The sequence below is a fragment of the Hirundo rustica genome, chromosome 23 (genome assembly GCF_015227805.2).
Source record: "Hirundo rustica isolate bHirRus1 chromosome 23, bHirRus1.pri.v3, whole genome shotgun sequence".
Classification (NCBI taxonomy): Eukaryota; Metazoa; Chordata; class Aves; order Passeriformes; family Hirundinidae; genus Hirundo; species Hirundo rustica.
The window spans coordinates 569,505-587,829 of NC_053472.1; the positions used below are offsets into that span (position 1 = coordinate 569,505).

The window sequence follows — 18,325 nt, forward strand, 5'->3', positions numbered from 1 at the left end:
CCGCCGTCACTGCGGTGGTACCAGCCCGGCTGATGCCACACTCACGTTGGAATGGCTTGGGAAGGTTCTGGGCTGCCTGCCTGTGTTCGAAGCGCTCGATGTGACGCAGGGTCAGCTCGGGTTACTGTCAAGTTTTTGGAAGAGCTCCTGCAGTGTTGCTGCCACGTGCAGAAATTGTGTGGGTGAAGCTCAGCTGAGCTGCAGCTCCACGGGGCTGTTGGGAAGCGTTTTAATCAGGGAAGGAGCTGCCTGGAGCACAGCTGGGCTGTGAACCAGGCAGAACAAGGCACTTTGCCTTCAAGTAAGTGAGAGTTTGGGAACAGTCAGCTCTTGGCTTCTCTGGGGCCACAGTCGCTGGAGCCAGGACAAAAAATGTTTGGGTTCGATTGTCTTAAAGGGAGGTTGAGGTTGTCCATTAGGCTATTCCATCTGTATGGATAGCCAGCAGCTCCAGTCAGCTCCAACAGGGAATGTGTGGCATTGCCATCACTGTCTCTCTGTGGATCACATTCCTGTTGGTGATGATTGATGGGTTGGAGAAGCTTCTGGCAGAGATGGCTCTTGCTCTGCTGTCACCCTCTGCCAAAGTGACATCTTGCCTCTTGAGTGTACTTCTGTTTCTCTCTGAGTTGTAGGTGTCTGCAGAGGTATCCAGCACAGGGTGCTGGTTGTTGATGGTCATGCTTACCCTTAATGCTGCTGCCCCATTTGAGGTTCCAGCAATTTCTTCAACCAATAACACCCTTCATGGGCCACATCAACACAACCTCTGGGGTCATTCTGAAATTGGGTTTCTTTTCAAACCATGCAAATTGTGTCTCAGATATACCCTCAGATGACAGTGTCACATTCTCTTCCGTGGGAATGTAGAGTTGCACACAGGCACATTTTGGTGTCAGATCTCACATTCTGCATGTGGTGTGAGCTTGGGCATTCGAGGTCAAACGATCCTGACATGCTGAAGTGAATGTGGGTAGGAGCCTGACACAATCTCCCTGATGGGCAGATCAGCCTCTGATGGTTACCTGAGTCAGAGCAGCCTTTCTAAAGGATTCTCAGTCTCCAGGGTAGGTGAGATAAGCAAAAGGACTGCATTAAGCTCTGTTAGAACACAGAGATTTAGCTAGAATGAAAGAGCAAAAAGATATTTAAAGTGTGTCTCTGGATATTTTCCTAGCTCCACATTTTCCAATTTGCTTCCCTTGTCTCCCAGTTTTGCTACTGCCCCTGTGACCTCTTTGTGTCACCTAAGCTGCTGACCCCACTGCCACGTGTGCTAAATCTCTGTCGGTTTGTTTTCAGCTCCCACTCCTTTTCCAGACTGGGCCTCTAATAACTGGTTTCCTTTGCACTAGAGCCCCATCCATCATTATTTCCTCCCTCTCTTACCTGTCCCGGCCTGTCCCTGATGCATCACCACTGGGACTCTGTTAGTCAGAACTGTTGTTTTTTTCCAAAGTACAATTTAAACGTGTTAATAGAATTAATAGATTGACCTTGCCAGCCCTTGAACCTTTGAAACCTCTCTCATGTCTCTGTTAGCCTTCAGCTACATAAATAACTGATTTATATCTATTGGCCATATATCACTGCCCTGGGGCAGGTGTGCTCTTATTCAGGGATTATTTTGAAGATGTCCTGGGGTCTGTTTGTTCAGGAGGTCAGGTTGTATCATCTTAGTGCTCCCTTATGGTCTTAGATTCTGTGCAAAGATCAATCATAGTCTTAAGGCTGGAAAATAGCATAGATTTCTTGGTATCAGACATAGGTGAGAGACACTTGCATGAGACTGACCAGGTGGTTTGTCATTCTTAAGCCATTACAAACACTCAAAAAAATTGGCAGAAGAGCATGGAAAGAGGTTTTGCTCTTGTACATTAGCTCCTGGTTCATGTCTGTGTTTTCTCATGACCGTAAAGAAATTCTCCAGGCAGTTCACACTGTAGATGATCCTGGTGCATGTCACTACAGACATGTGATTTTAGTTAAATGAAAGTAGCCACCGTGCCAGTAGCTTCTGGATTTGCAGAGAAGTGACCGCAGCCAGATGCAGCAGAAGCTGAAGGGTGTAACTGTGAGTTGCCAGGCTGGTGGATCCCTGGTGCCAAACGTTCCTGTGCTGAGGAAGAGGAGCCAACCTGAGCTGAGGGCTGCTGTTGGGGGAATGGGATGGGGAATAGCTGGAGTTGTGCTGAGGTCATTGCACAGACACTGCCCAAAGGACGGCTGCAGGAGCCTGGGCAGATGCGAGAGATGCAGCTTCCTTGTTTCCAGGCTTTGTAAATAAACAGCACGAGCTCTTATCAATGACCTACTTTACTCTCCATATGTGTGGGGCTCTCGTGGTAGCTGGAAATCTGCCCTTATCCTTGGCTGGTTCTTGTCTTAGTTAATTTGAATAGTTTTTATCAAATGATACTGAAATTAATCACCTTTAACAAATACATATCTTCACTTAAGAGCCCAGCCTTAACTGATGGCAGCCTGGCACAAGAGAAATGCTGGAGCATTAGAAAACACACATTTATTTTGCTCTTGTTGATGACAAACCATTCAGTACACATTTATGAAAGTTATTGGAGATAGGAAGATATTTTTAGACTCTCATATCTATGGCATTTTAAATTATCTTGAAAATCTTTATGCCTGCTGAGGGAGCCCAGTATAAAGATTAGTGAGATTACTGCTGTGTTGGTTGGTCCTTCTTCAAACCCAGCATCCTGTTCAAGGACATGGGGATGGTGCTTGATGGTGCGTGGTTCCACATTCTGCTTGGGGTTTTTAGGGCTGTGTAAATGAGCTTCCAAAATAGAATGTGCTGTGGCAGGAGGGAAGGAGGAAAATGTCTTGTTGCTAAGGAACATGACAGAGAACTGGGAGATGTGACTCAATTCTTGGCTTGGCATCACTTCTCAGTGAGATGTGGGTCTGCAGAGCGGGTTTTTCCGAGTGTGAGGGGATGGATATTGAGTATATTGGCTGATGTTTTCAGGAGGGGTCGGGGTAACTGATGCTGTGCGAGGACCCAGCTGGCTTCACTCCGCTCCCACCCTTCAGTGTGATCCTGAGAGCAGAATCAGGAGCGCAGGAAGTGTGTGGCAAAAAAACCCCAGCTTCTCATCTCCTGATTCCTGGTGCTGCTCTTTTTTTCAGAAGAGTCTGTTGCTTCTCCTTCTCTCCCTGCAGCAGTTTAATTTTAGAAGAGAATGGCTCTGGAGGGACTAATAGCCTGGAAAAATTTTTGCCTGGTTTGCTGTAAATCTCCCTTCAGAGAGCATGGATTTCACTTTTGTTTTGTAATGTTTTTCTTTATGACATTCCCACATCTTTTTCCATCTTTGCTTTTGTTGATTGCTGTGGAGCTCTGCAGCCACACGTGTTGTTGCTTTGGTCTGAGCACCAGGCTCCCCTCACAGTGGGGGCCAGCTGGGTGCTGTGACCTGTAAAATCACTGGGAATAACAGAAACAAACAGGCTGCCCATGTGCTGGGAATGTGGGTCAGCAAACACCCTCCAAGACTATTCTCTTGGAGTCCAGGTTTGCTAACCCTGCATCAGAAAACATGCTGCCATTACCCTGTGGAGGGGATTTGTCAAACCCCAAATATTAGTGCTACCAACAGGGAATGGGGCAGGTGCTCTTTGTTTGTGGAGCAGGGGCTTGTTTTCCCTTGGCAAAGGCTAAAGAGGCTGCAGGGAACAGGCAGAGAGCTTGGGAAACAAGCAGGGATTTTGAGAGGGTGTCTTGGGGGCAGTTGCCGTTGCCCTGGATGGGGCTTGGAGCAGCCTGGTGTAGTGAAAGGTGTCCCTGGCCATGGCAGGAGTTTGGAAGATGACCTTTAAAGTCCCTTCCAACCCAAACCACTCTGGATTTAGGATCTGCTGGCAGGTCACCATTTGCCTGGATGTCCCCGGGCCTTTGGGAAGGAGCAGGATGAGTCAGCTGGGAGATGCTGTCCTGCTGCAGGGTTGGCTCTCTTGTTTTGTGCTTGAACCTTTGCTTCGTGGGGCTTTTCTTGATGAGCAGAACAAATCTGGGGACACAGGCTGCATTTGTTTGTTGAAAGGGCTTTTCCTGTTCAGTCTGTATGATCCAAAGCCAAGGAATCCGAAGGAGCCAGTGCTCTTTGCCATCCTACCTTTCCTTCTGCTGGCAGCACTTTGCAATTGTAATTAAATACTGCAGTAGTCTTGGGAAGGATTTTGTGGGCAGACATCACTTGTGGAGTTTGGGCTGAGCCACGTGGTGTTGTTGGACTGTGCTGTGAATCCCAAATAACTGCATCCCTAACGAATCCATGGGAATCAGGAGGGATCAGGACCAGGGGGAGCAGGTTGGTTCTGGGCTGTCTCACCTGGGCTGGCCCAGCTTTGCCCTGAGAGCACCGGGGCAGCAGATTATTCCTAATCCAGGTCACAGCAGTGGCTCAGCTCAGCCTCAGGGAATGGGGACACCCAGCAGTGCCAGTGTGGGCTGAGCTCGTGGTATGGGGACTCCCAGGAATGCCACCATGGGCTGAGCTCCAAGGAGGGCTCAGGACTCCTCAGCAAATCCCAAGAGATCCCTGTGGGCTTCAGGATGGCGAGTTGTGCTGAGCAAGAGAGTGAAGCTGATGAAGAGCTGATGGCTGGCACAGCTCTCCAGTAAAGCTGCAGAAAGCATGAAGTGATTGTTATTTAATAGCTTTTACCAGTGTCAGGGGGATTTGGGGCCTCACTTGCACCACCAGTGCTGGTGTGTAACAACAACAGCGCTGCCTGATCCATAAATGTTCCTGGGGGAGGTATTGGGCAGCTTCCCAAAGCCACAATGTACTACCTGGCACCAGGATTCCTTTTCCTTCCCTCCCTTCCCACTCTGTAAAGGCTTTGGCCAGCACAGTTATGACAGCAAGGCAGGGGGAGATTTTTGTGTGCTCCTATTTGACACATTTGTGCCAGCAAAACTTCAGAAGTGGTACAGGCTCAGGTGGGATTTTTCAGCTGGGTTTCATTTGGGGTTTTTTTAAGCCAGGCTCTTTCCACTGGATGGAGAATTTCTTTTTGCTTCTTCGGTCTGGGATGTTAAGCCAAATCTGCCTTTCTGAGGAAAAGCAGCCCTTGCTCCTTCCAGGAAAGTCTCCGTTTTTTGGTAAACAGAGTATTTTGTGGTGGTTAAGTTTGAGGTGGAAAGCAATACAGATAAATGTTGGAATTTCTGTTTAGTTTGGTTTGGCTTTCAGTTGGTAACTTAAAGCACAGCAACCATTTGAAATGGTCTGTTACTAATGCTGGTTCCCAAATTTATTTCTATTAACACCTTGTGTGGAGGTGCAAGCTGTGAATGGATCAGCTCTGTCGTGTCCCTGCTTATTAGTGGGACAGTAATGGTAGGAAAGGGTTAATTGTTTAATCCACATCTGCTTGGTTTGTAACACTTGCAGATTTGTTTCAGGTCTAAATCCTGTGCCTTGATTCCCTGGTTTTCCTGCAGTCACCAATTCTGGGTGCAAAACAGTTGTTGGTGCTGTAGCAAGAAGAGCACTGCTGGTTGCTGCTGTCACTGTCACCTGTAGGGCAGCAAAGCTTTGAGATGGGGTTTGGAGAAAACACGGATTCTGCAGCATTCCTGGCAGCTTTTGGCATCGGTGCATATCCGGAGCCCGGGTCTGCTGTGCTGCGTTCACCTGAACCAGAATGCAGCAGGAATTAATCCCTCGGGGTGCATTGGTGGTTCAAGGGTCGGCCATGCCAGAGGGGGGGAGGATCCCACCTTGCTGCTGCTGCAGGAGGCAGCTCCCACAGCTCAGGAGCGGAGCTCATTCCCTCTCAGACACCTACCTGCCTTCGTTCTCCTTAATAACTTGCCAGCAGGGAGATGACTGCTTGGATTTTCTTGCTGTTCTCTTGTTCTCCCCCACCCAGCAGAAGCCTGAGTGAATCATTCGTGCGTGGGTGCAGCCCTCGGAGCTGGGTTCAGCCTGAGAGAGGCTCTGCAGTGATCTGACAGTGATGCAGGATCAGCAGGGCAGGCTCTGTGTGACCAAGGAGCCGTGCAAACACTTCCACAGGCTGGGGACAAGGCAATTTCTGGTGGCTGAACCTTACAGAGTCCTTGGCTGCTGCAGCACTCCTCTGTGGCAGGGAATTTGTGGGAGTCTGCTTAATGGTGCAGAAGGCAGGACAATTACTGTAACCTGCACTGAGTGGCTTAAAGGCTGAGCAGATTTATTGTGTTTTAAAAACTCAAGTCGCTGTTCTGGTCAATGATGCCAGTACCAAGCCAAGTACATCTTTGGACCACGGAAGTGTATCCATTGCAGATTTTTTTTCTGGTTTAGTGCTGAGGTGACCCAAAAGTCACGTTGTGGCCTGCATTAGTGATCACAGATCACAATGATCTGATTCTAGAATTGGATGCATTTTTCTCCCTTTCACATCATTCTCTGATGGGCTCGTTTTTCGTTAAGTCAAGCAAGGTGCATAGTATACAGAGTGTGAAATTATTTAAGTGAATACACACATCTTAATGATTGCTTTATTTGGATTAATAGGTGCTCTGTTTGCCTGTTGTAAAGGCATGTCTCAAGTCTCTTACCTCCAGTGGTGTTACCACAGCAGCCTGAGGGTGCTAACCTTGGAAATTCCACGCTAATCAGGATGACACTTTCTCATCCTTGAGCTGGGCTGATAGGAGGTGATAAATGAGTCCTTATTTTCCTGTGATGATGGATACAACCAAACCCCATCCTAACTTTGTTTGGCATGTCAGCACAATCTGTTCCTTTATTGAGTGCAATTAAATAACCCTGTCAAACTGCACACACTCCTTTGATTAAAGCCCCCACAGCCCCACTTTGTCATGCTCAAGGCTCCTGTAGTTGTTAAATGAGTTGGATTTGATTGCTGAGGATGCAGATGTGGGGTTTGGTGGGGATTTTGGGTTTTCAGGTATTCAGGTGGTGCTGAGGATCAGTTTAGTGGTGTACTGCTACAGGGGACTTTGTGCAGAAGGAGAAGTTTGTTTTCCTCACATCGGTACAAATTTGTTAAGGTCAGTGGAATCAGGTTTATTATATATAAGCATATTAATGTATCAGGTTTATTACATATAGCAGTAGAGGGACCATGTCAATGTCTGGTAAAATGGAAGGAGAAATATTCAGCTGTGTGAAGGGATTAAAGCATCCCGAAGCATTTTGCAGTATAACCACGATCTTGGGACAAGGTTTTCCATGTTCCCTGGTTGAAGAACCCCCGAGTGAAGCAGTGCCCATCTGTATTTGCTTTTCTGAGTCCCATTTTCAGAGCTGCTCTCTGTATCTCACATTTCATTAGGCAGCTGAGGTGACGCTGAGGGGATGAACCTTTGTCCCCAGGGGTCTTCACTGCTTTGGAAGGTGTTACTCTGCTGATACTTGATTGCAGTATTTGTGGGTTTAATGCGGGTGGAATATAAGGTTCTTGTCTTTCCTGCCTGGGTTGAGAGGGAGGAGCAGGGGAGGGTAATTGCTGCTGCCGGAGGAGCCTTTACAACTTCCCAGGCTGCAAAAGCTTCTTCACAAAGCACGGCCCTTTGTACCCAGCGGTTTGTTCCCTTCAGTAGCGCTCTTCTGTTGAATTAAACTGCTTTTAAATCGTGTAAACAATGGCACTTTTGTTGGGGAGGCTCGAGGCCTCTGCAGGAACATTGACATTCCAGGGCTTTGTTCTGGTCCCATTCAGCCTGAGCCTGGCCTCTTCTCCCAGGGCCAGGTCACTGCTGTCACCCAGTGCTCTCCTTTGCCTTGCACTGGGATTCAGCTCCTGAGCAGGTGCTTTTAGCAGAGGGACCAGAGTTTCCCCACCACAGCCCAGAGGGACAGAGCAGGAGGTTGAAGGTGGCTTCTGAGCCACATCCTCCTCTCTTTGGAGGCTGCTTGTATTCATTCTGCAGAGGCTAAACTGCGTCTCTTCAATCAGCTGCTTTTGTGGCCTGTTCAGTGGATGAACAAGGAGGTGTCCAAGGGACATTCAGTGTTGGATGTGATGCTCAGTGCTCTGGGCAGGGTGACAGGGTGGGGATTTGGCACAGGTTGGATTCGTGGCCTTGGAGGGCTTTTCCAGCCTCCGTGACTCTGTGATTCTGTGGTTTTGTTTTGTGATGGCTTGAGAGGGGAGTTGCTGAGCTCTGGGGTGGTGCCTGTGCAGGTGCAGTGAGGGGCAGTGAGGAGCCAGTGTGCTCACTGGGGCAGGTTGGGCTCTCAGGGATTCTCAGAGATTATAGCCAGCCCTTTGTTCTGGAGGGGCCTCAGACCAGAATGAGGGCCAGTCACAAAGCCTTATTTTTGTGTGTAGATTACACACTGGTTTGCACAGGAGATTTCCAGATTTCTGAGTTGAGCCCCATTCCCAGAGATGAATTTGCCCCTCCCAGGTGCTGCCCACCATCAGCCCTTCAGGTGGCTCCTGCCTGAAGCTGTTCTGCAGAGAAACGTGTCTTTGTGTTAGTCCTTCCATTCCAGCTCGCTCCTGGTAACTCTGCACTAGCCAAGGGTTGGAACAAAAGCCAAGCCTCTGTTTAGTGTTGAACCTTGGAAAATCTGTTCCTGTAAATAATTGATATTTGATATGTTACTCCAGTTCTTATGTGCTCTGTAGAAGGAGTTGTGCTCAGTGGTTGCCAGATCTGGAATGAAGTGGTTGTTCCTTGTCTTGTGCAGTGTCAAAGAAGCACGGGAAGCTCATCACCTTCCTCCGGACATTCATGAAGTCGCGCCCAACAAAACAGAAACTGAAACAGCGGGGGATCCTCAAGGAAAGGGTGTTTGGCTGTGACCTGGGGGAACACCTGCTCAACTCTGGCCATGACGGTAAGAAACAACCTGCTCCTGAGTTCTTCCTCTGCTGGGAATTTGTCAGGGTGATCGTAGCTGTTGGGGTCGTGCTGGGGGACAAATGTGGGACACTAATCCGTAGCTGAAAGGGAAACTGAGGCTAATGAGAAGCAAACACTGTGGGAGCGCTGAAGGTGGCTGCAGCTCCTGCAGATGGGTTTTCAACCTCTTCAGGTCTTCAGAGAAGTTGTTTTTTTTTCCAGGAATGTAAGCTTTACGTATGTCAGTGTCAGTGATTAAATAACAGGCATGTTAAACCCCTACATTTGTCTTAACTTGGTACCTTTGTATGAATCTAGCACAATTTCCAGTGTAAATCCTTCATCTGCCCTTTCCTTGGAATTCACAGGATTTTCAGGAATTAACTGAATATTGTGTTTCCTAACAGCTGACTTTTCCTCTCTCTTCAGGGTCCCTTTTCCCTCCCCATCAGCAGTTCAGGGAGGCAGAGGAGAAAACCTTTCCATTCCAAGATAAAAATGACACCTTACACGATTACACAATTGTTACCGCTCTTCCTGGGATGAACTTGGATTTCATGGGGCTCTTTCCTGCCCTTTCCCTGTGCCATCTCCAGCCCAGGTTCCTGCAAGTGCTGAGGACCAGCCAGAGCACTTGGATGCTGTCCCAGCTCCCCAGGCTAGGCTGTTCCCACTGGGAGCCCACACCCAGGGATATTTGGGAATGCAGCCTGGAGCAGCTGTGCGTTGTAGGTGGTTTGCCCAGGAGTTAAGGCCGTCAGGAAGGCAGTGATGGGATCTGTTGGGTGCCTTTGCAGCAGATCCCTTGTGCCAGAGTTGTCCATCTGATGTCTTCCAGCTTTTGTGTGTAGGCAGAGGAATGTGTGGGGCAGGAAAGGTGTTTCTCTGTTAAAGTTGTTTTCAGTGAGTCTTCAGACTCCTTGTTCATCCAAATGCCTTTTGAAAAGGGGCTGGCAAAGGGCAGGGAGCCATTTCTTGCTTTTTTCCAGCTGATTTGGTTGGTAACAGTGATACGCACTCCCTCACCTGACATAAAAGTGTTTCACTACCAGCTGCTGCTGAGTATGTGCTTGTCTTTAGGGGGTCAGAACTGTGGCAAGGTTTGTTGGCTCAGCTGGAACCAGCAGAGATCCTTACTGGGGCTTGAAAAGCACCAGAGGTGGTTTGAAATCGAGAGCAGACAGTGACCCATGTGCAGCTGTGTCAGGAGTAGGTAATTCACAGCACTGGGTGGCTCTGGAGCTGGTTTTATGTGTGTGCTGTGGGAGCACTCTTGGAGGGCAGGAGCTGTGCCAGCAGAGTGAGCTCATTGATGGGAAGGAGGGAATTCCCTTTCATCTCCAGCCCTCCTCCTGTCTGTTTTCGTTAGGCACAAGTCAGCGATGGCCAAAGCTTTTCTCTGCCCTCTGTGCCGACTTCTTCCCCTGGCTTCAAGGGGTGGTTTATTTAGCATTCAAAGACAGATCCTGAGCTGAACTGAACTGCTTTAACTCCACTGGAGGTTCTTGTTTGACAGTCTTTGGGAGCTCTGTCCTTGTCCTGGTCTCTCCCCACCATCCCACGCATGGGGGTGGCACTGTCTGGGCTGTGCTAATGAGGTCTTTCAGCTCAGGAGTCACCAGCTGCTTTCACCCTTGGTTTAATAACCCTTTCCTAACTCCCTGGAGTAAAGCAGATCCAATTTGAGTGTTGCCAATAGGGACATGGCTCCTTTCCCACAGCAGAATTGTTGTTTTCCGTGTGATTCAGCTCCCTGACCTGTATTCCAAGTGACGTAATCCCCGGGATGGGGCTCGTAGAGACGTTTCTGGGTCCCTGCAAGTTGAGCTCTGTGCGTGCGCAGCATTTTAAGATTGCCTCCTCCTGTAGCATTACTGTAGCTCAGTTGTGGAGCCTCTTGCAGTGCTGACCTGCTGAAAGGGGCCTGAGGTGAATTAAAGAAGCTGCTTCTCATAATCAGAACATCAAGTGCTTTTTCCAGGAGCTCAGAGCACGCTCTGGCTGAAGTCTGTGTGTGGTACTTGCTGGTGATACTTTGGAGTCACAGCTTGGAACATGGGAGTTCAGAAGAACAGAAAGAAACAAATACATTCATTGATTTGTTTAAGCTTGTGTTAGTTTTGTTGAATCAATGTCCAGTCTCCAAAAATATTTATCGGTGTTGAAGGAGCAAATGCTACTGTCCCTAGTGATTGCAGTGAGTTACAAGGCATCGTGTGCACCTCAAAAAATGCAATATTGAAACAAACTGGAGTTATGCTAAGAATTTTCCTAGTAACCAGTTTCGTGAAGGTGACAAGTTTTCAAGAATTTCCTGAGAAACAGCATGAGCAGCCCGAATTCTGTAGTCATGAATCTCTGAAACTGCTCGTTTTTAGTGAGTGGGAGGCAGAAGGAGAGAATAAAAGGGATAAGGACAAAAACTGCAATAAGTTTTAGTAAACCCTGCACTGAGGCAGCTGGCTCAGATTGCCTGGCCAGGAGAAGAACATGTTTGCTGTGTACCCAGAGGGGATTTACACAGAGGAGATGTTTCACTTGCTGCAGTACCTTGTCTTTCTGTGGGCTCATAAAGTAATCCCTCACTCTGCATCCTCTGAACCAGGAGGAGGATAAATTTGCCATGGGATGCACAGGAGGAAAGTGATGCAGTAATGTGCCCTGGTTTGCTGTTAGGGAGCAGGAGCCCTGGGATGCCATCCTGCAAAGCACCACGTGCTGCAGTCGCCAAGCCATGGCCGAGTGGAGCATTTGTTGTGGTTATCTGAGTTTTTGGGATGGGCCTGTGCTGAGGCCATGCTCTCCCTGCTGGAAGGTGCCTCCAGGCTGCTGGGACAGAACCTGCAGCTCTAAAGATCAGGATACGATGTGTCTGTGCCCAGGTTTCTCCCTAGGGAAGGTGTCTGGTGAAAGCTGGAGGAGTGCAGCAACAGGCTGGTGGTGCTGCCCTGGAGACAGTGTCATTTCCCTGAGTGACCTGTGTGCATCTGAGCAGGGACACTGAGCAGCTACAGGGAGGGAGGTGAGGGTTTAACAGGTGTTTACAGTCACAGTGTGAGGGGTGAGCAGTGCATCCTAAACTCTGCTGTGTTTCTGGTGATTCATGGTGGGGATTGTGGTGAGTACTGGGCGCTGTCCCGGGGGTTGGGTTTGGTGTGCTCGCTTTTCAGTTACATTCTGGTTTGTGCTGACTCTGTCAGCTGTCCAAACAGTGCTGGAGCCCTTCCAGGGTAGGAGTGACACCTCCATGAGGTGCTGAGCAGTCCTTCTCCAAAGGTCCTTGGAGGTGAGGGGAAGGAGGGTAGGACAATGAGGTTCTGAGTCATGGGCAGATCACAGGATTATTTTTCAAAATCATCTGTGCTCCAAGCTGCTTGGGAAGAGGGAATTGGGAGTCACAAGGCTCCTGAGCATGGGGCTGGGTATGCATAGGTGTGTTTCTTCCAGTGAAAGTCTCAGCAGGGTGTCCTTTTATTCTCTCTTGTCACATGTCAGCACTGAATGATGGGCTGGGACCTGCAGGAGTAAAACCAGTTTTGATATGAGGGTTTTTGGACTTCTCTGCTGGCAGAGCCTGTGGTAATGCTCCCTTCAAGTACGTTGGTTTGCACAATATTTCTCCAGTCAGCTCCAGACACCGCGTGGAGCCCGACTCCTGTCTGCATCCCATCCAGTGCCTTACTCATCACTTGGCTCCTGCTGGGCTTGGGATACTTCCCTGACAGGGAAGCGTCACTTGGCAGCAGACCAGGCTCAGCAGGGAGTTGCTATTTCTCCATTGCCCTCAGAAATGTTCCCAGTTGGGTTGGTGCAGTGTCGCCTGCCTTGCTGGTTTGTTTCACAAATTCACAGGGTATTCCCAGTTGGGAGGGACCACAGCTATCATCCAGCCCTGCTCCTGGCCCTGCACAGACACCCCAACAATCCCACCCTGTGCCTCAGAGCATTGTCCAAATGCTCCTGGAGCTCTGGCAGCCTCGGGGCTGTTCCCATTCCCTGGGGAGCCTGGGCAGTGCCCAGCACCTGCTGGGGGGAGAACTTCTCCCAGTATCCAACCTAAACCTCCCCTGGCACAACTCCAGCCATTTCTTGTGTCCTGTCACAATCTTATGGAGCTGTGAGATACAGCAAATCCACCCCAATCCCTGACTTCTGAAGAGACTTTGTTCTTATTCCCTTGGTAGGCAGAGATTCTTTTTTTCCCCCCAAGTTTTTCTCTTTTGAAGGAAACTAAATGGAGCTTAAATTTAGCCCGACCCCAATTAGCAGGATGTGCTGGCAGAGATGTTTGTGGAGTGTGGGAGCTGGTGGAGTGAGTGCGGCATTGCAGCCACTGCACTGTGGCCTGGTTCCTGCCTCAGAGTGTTTGGCCAGGGAGCTCCCCACAGCTCCTGGGGGTGTGACACAGGTGGGAGTGAGGGGGAACATGGAGCCCTGCAGGAGAGGCTGGGCTCGGGGAGCTGGGCATGTCCTTGATGAGCTGATGGAGGGACGAGGGGTCACATGGAGCCACAATGCCCATGGGGAGCCCAGGCAGGGCTGGGGCTGCTCTGGGGAGTGGGGTGAGGATGGGTCAGCACCCAGCAGGAAGGGTCAGCACCCAGCAGGGTGGGTCAGCACCCAGCAGCAAGGGTCAGCACAGGCCAGGGTGGGTCAGCACCCAGCAGGGTGGGTCAGCACAGGCCAGGGTGGGTCAGCACCCAGCAGCAAGGGTCAGCACAGGCCAGGGTGGGTCAGCACCCAGCAGGGTGGGTCAGCACAGGCCAGGGTGGGTCAGCACCCAGCAGCAAGGGTCAGCACAGGCCAGGGTGGGTCAGCACCCAGCAGCAAGGGTCAGCACAGGCCAGGGTGGGTCAGCACCCAGCAGCAAGGGTCAGCACAGGCCAGGGTGGGTCAGCACCCAGCAGCAAGGGTCAGCAGCCACCAAGGAAAAGCCACTTTGCCATTCTGCAAGTGAGGGACTCCCGAGCTGCAGCACGTGAGAGGTTACTTGGCAATGTGCTTTTTATTCAAATACTGCTGGGCATCATGTGCTGGGATTGCTTGGAGTGCAATTTGTTCCTCCATCCAGGAAACACCATTTGTTCTTCCATCCAGAAGTGTTTCTGTCACCTGTCACTTGTTGGGAATGAGCCTTTCTCCCTTAGCAGCTGGACTGAAGCACAGGCTAACCCTGGGGTCCCCCAGTGGGGTGATGTCACGGGTTCACCTCCAGAGATAATCCATCACACAACTGGCTGTATCCACTGAGGATTTTGTAGGCTAATGGCACATAGCATTTCTTGTGCCTCTCTATGCCTTTGTCACGTTCATACGTCATCAGCTTCCATCACTGGAAAAGATATATTTACAAATGGAATTTTTAATTGACAAGTTTCCTATACATGACTTTTAAATTTTTATAAAATACTCATGCTGTGAGGTCAGCAAGAAGCATTGACTTCTGCTGGAGATGTAAATGCCTACCAAAGACAAAGTTCACTAACTCACTCATCTTGCTCTGTGTCTTTCCTGTTCTTCCAGTTCTCCACATTTATTCAGAATTAATTTGGACAGGTGGGTAGAATTAAATAAAAAATAAAATGGAAGAGAATAGCAGATAGGGGATCTGCATTGCTTTATGTACTGTGCAGGAGCAGCAAGGGTTTGCCAGGTGTGGTTCTATTCCCCTGTGCTGGTTGTGATGCTCTTCAGAAAGGTCCATAGCAGCACCTTGGGGTTCCTGGTGACATCATGGCTTGATGGGGATCCTCTGGAGTTATCCATCCCATGGAGCCGTCCCCTCCCTCCAGCTGGTTGGTGTATTTGCCTCTGATGGTAATTTTTGGCAGAGCTGGATATAGAGGGAACTGTTACCTGAACAGAGAAACAGAAGGAATGAGGTCTTGGCAACCTCTTGGCTGGGATCTCTGAAAGCCTGGTTGCCCTTAGCTCAACCACAGGTTTGACAATCTCTGTCATGCCTTTTCTCCTGGTATTGATGTGAGGAGCCCCTTTTACCAGCTCAGATTTGTCATTCTAATGAAAGGCTGCCTGGTTGGCTTGGAATCTTTGCCACCCTGAGGGAAGCCTTGATTGGGAATTCAGGACAGCTGAGTCCTACAGACTGAGCAATTTCAGTTTTTCTCGCTGCTTTAACTCCAAGAGAGTGAATATAACCAGTTCCCGTTCCCTGTTATTGCCCTGTCCCTGTCCATGGCAGGGATGGGACTGGGGGAGCTTTAAGGTCCCTTCCAACCCAAACCTGTCTGGGATTTAATGTTCTGATGACTCAGGTGAAATCCCTGCTTGTGATGCCTTTGCTCCAAGATTTTCTCTTTAGAAGGACTTTGGAATATTTGCAGGGCTTCCACATGAAAAAGACCCTCAGTTTTTCCCTGTAGCTCCCAAGGAGTTCTGTGGCAGCTCAGCAGCCTGGCCTGTGATTCCCAGGTATGTCTGCAATTGTTATGCCTTGAATGCTGGCAGCCACATCGGTGGCAAAAACAACTTGTTCCTTTACAGAGGTTTATTGAAGTGTTGGTTGTGTGTGACATGTGTGACATTTCCCCCAGAATGGTGACGTGGGCCACAGCCATTCCAGCAGGGGGGGGGGAATGCTGGCTCTGGATGGGGCTGGGGGTTGTGTTAGATGTGCTCACTCTGGGAGTGAACCCCTGGGGCATTTTTGTGCTTTCAGTAGGTATTTTCAGAGTATCCAAGCTGACAAGCTTGGATGTGGACTGAAAAGTTTCAAACCTCCAAGCAGGTTGAGCTCTGGCATCCTGCTATCCCAGTTTTCCTTCTGTCTCTATTTTTAAGCACTTGTATGCCTAAAGCAGTTCGTGATTAGGACACAAATCTTGAGTCCTGAAGTTTCTGTTTGCAATTCTCTTTTCTGCTGAGACATTTCTTGTGTGACTTTGCCAAGTCCCTTAAAGTCCCTGTTTCCTTTACGCTTGTTATCCAAGCAGGTGGAGATATCTGGAGGTGATTCACCTTGTCTACTCTGTTCCAGGTGGTTTTTTAAGAAGGGGATCCTAACTTCTCCATTGTCACAGCAGGAAAAACAATGCATTCTTACTAATCCAGTAATTCTGTAATGCTCTCCTGGATATCTGGGCTTGGTTGTTTATCTATAGAGCTGCAGCTCACAAATCAGGGGTGGATCTTGTTCCCTGACAAGGCCACCTAACTGGGGGTGCTGGAAATCCTCCTGCTCTCCTCCCTCAGTAGTGTTTGTGTATCTGTAAACAGTTTTCTGTTACTCACTAGGGAAACACTGACCCGTCTCAGCGTTTTCACTTGCACCTGAATCCCTGTAACACACAGCCCTGTGCACACACAGTGAAAATCAGGGGGGAAAAGGTTTTAAAGTTGCATTCTGGGGCAGGAATTCTGTGGGACTGCTGTGGCTTGGCAACCTCTGAGCTCCCAGGTAATCTTAGCCATCCCCTTCCCTCCATCCTGCTGTCCTGACTGTCCCATTTTAAATTTAATTGGCAGGATGTTGAAACCAGGCAGCCTCAAACATGCCAAAACCAGTCCCTTTCAGTATTTTCTGTTTTATAGTAATCTTTTAATTCAAAATCAATCTCCAAAGGACTGGGGCAGTCAATGGTCACAGCTGCACTCAGAGTTCTGGTCCTGAGCTGGGAGCTCAAACCTGTCCTTGCCACAGATTTTTGGCCTTGGGGAACTTGTTTGTTATCTCCCATTCCATCTCCAGGCTTGTACAATCAAACTAATAACCCGTGTCTGCCCCCAAGGTGCCACAGGGTAAATTCCTAATACCCAGGAGGTACTTGGGAGATTAGGAGTGAGATACAAGTATTGAATAGTATTTATCTAAGTGCCAGCAGAGGTTGGCAGGTGACATCCAGTTGCGAAAGTCTGTAGGAATTAAATAAATTTGCCTGTGTGTTCCCCCTGTATTTATTGTGCTCCTTGGGTTGGGTTTGCATCCCGGATCCGAACGTTTCTGATGTTGAACTGTGGCAAGCCAGAGTGCTTTAGGTGGCTGAAGTCCCCCTGGGTGTGGCGATGAGTCTCTGCACACCCAGCCTCATGTGACATCAAAGGCAGATCCAGGAGCCTGGGGAAAAAGGGAATAGTTGACCCAAACTGGAGATGAGAACTCCCCGTGCTGCAGATGTGTTCTCTGCTGCACAGGCTAACTGGACACAAGTTGATACTTGCAAAGGCCAGTAGTTTTGAGCTATTTTGGGCAAATTTCCAACCACAACAGGCACTGTTATTGCTTCACCATCTGCCCTCCAAGTTTCTGGAATTTAAAATTATTGGATGCGGGGTCAGCATTACAAAGGGGTACATGGGATCCCTGTGGAGAATCCCTTGTTTGCAGGGACATCCTTGGGGTTGCTGGGCAGGGAACACAAGCCTTGGCTGCTAAAAAAGACCCAGTTTGTTTCTCCCCTTCTCCCTTGCCCGGCCTGCAGCTGTGAGAAGAGGATTCTTTGTGCCTGAGTGACCCTGAGGACAGCCGGGAGTTGAAAATTAATTTGCATTTCGAAACACTACAGCTGTGGGGGGAACAAACATGAGGAAAAATGTCACAGTCAGTACAGGAATTGCTTGTGCTCTTATCCTGCTGCTCTTAGCACGGGGAAAGCTTCCCCCCCCCCTCTCAGTTTATTGGAGGGAGTATAGTTGGTCTAAACAAAAAGGCTCCAGCACACTGGCCAAATCTGAGTATTATTAGTGTCTTTTTGGATATTAGGAAAAATTCCTTCACTGAGGGAGTTTTCAAGCATTGGAACTACTCAGTTTGCCCAGCAATTTAAAAGCTGCTGGGTTGTGGCACTTGGGAATATGGTTCAGCCATGGCAGTGCTGGGAGAGCAGTTGGAGTCAACCTTAGAGGCTTTTGCAGCCTTAATGGTTCTGTGATATTTTGTATTAAAAACAGTTAAACCCTGGGAGAGCCCTGGGAACTGTGTGGGTGCAGCCTGTGATGGGGATTGGCTGTACATCTCCATCACGGATAGCGGGCAGTGAGGATCCCCTGCAGCCCTCAGATTCCAGGCTGTCCTGGCGCAGCCTCAGGAGCGTTGGTGATCTCCCAGGATGTGACAGACGTGCCTGTCGACCTGCCCTGCCTGATGCAGCCCAGGCATTTATGTTCCCCAGGCCTGAACTTCGCACTTTGCTTTCCACAGCCCTGGCTGAGCTGCCATAAAAGAATTCCAGGCTGAGGAAGCAGAGTCCGGTGCTGATCCTGCCGTGAGCCCTGCGTGGATCAGGGATCCTGCTCCTGGGCTATGGTCCACTCTGCCATGGCTGCACTTTCCCAAGTGCAAAAGTCACGCTCCAGATAAGAGCTGCGTGCGTGTGACCAGGAGCTGGGGCAGCTTGGACTTTGTACCGATGTGGGGTGAGGAATGGGGAATTGGAGAATCACTGAATCCCAGACCGGCTTGGGTTGGAAGGGACCTCAAATCCCACCCAGTCCCACCTGCTGCCCCAGGCAGGGATACCTTCCCCTAGACCA

General features: G+C 49.4%; 1 protein-coding gene across 5 annotated transcripts in view; it reads left to right on the forward strand.

The window, feature by feature from the left end:
- Positions 1-18,325, forward strand: part of ARHGAP32 (Rho GTPase activating protein 32) — a 247,896-nt gene that overhangs the window by 202,509 nt on the left and 27,062 nt on the right. For all 5 annotated transcript variants that reach the window (XM_040084990.2, XM_058423373.1, XM_040084989.2 and 2 more), the window contains one exon: positions 8,682-8,831. In XM_040084990.2, the coding sequence (XP_039940924.1) occupies positions 8,682-8,831 (150 nt within the window). The remainder of the gene's footprint in view (positions 1-8,681; positions 8,832-18,325) is intronic.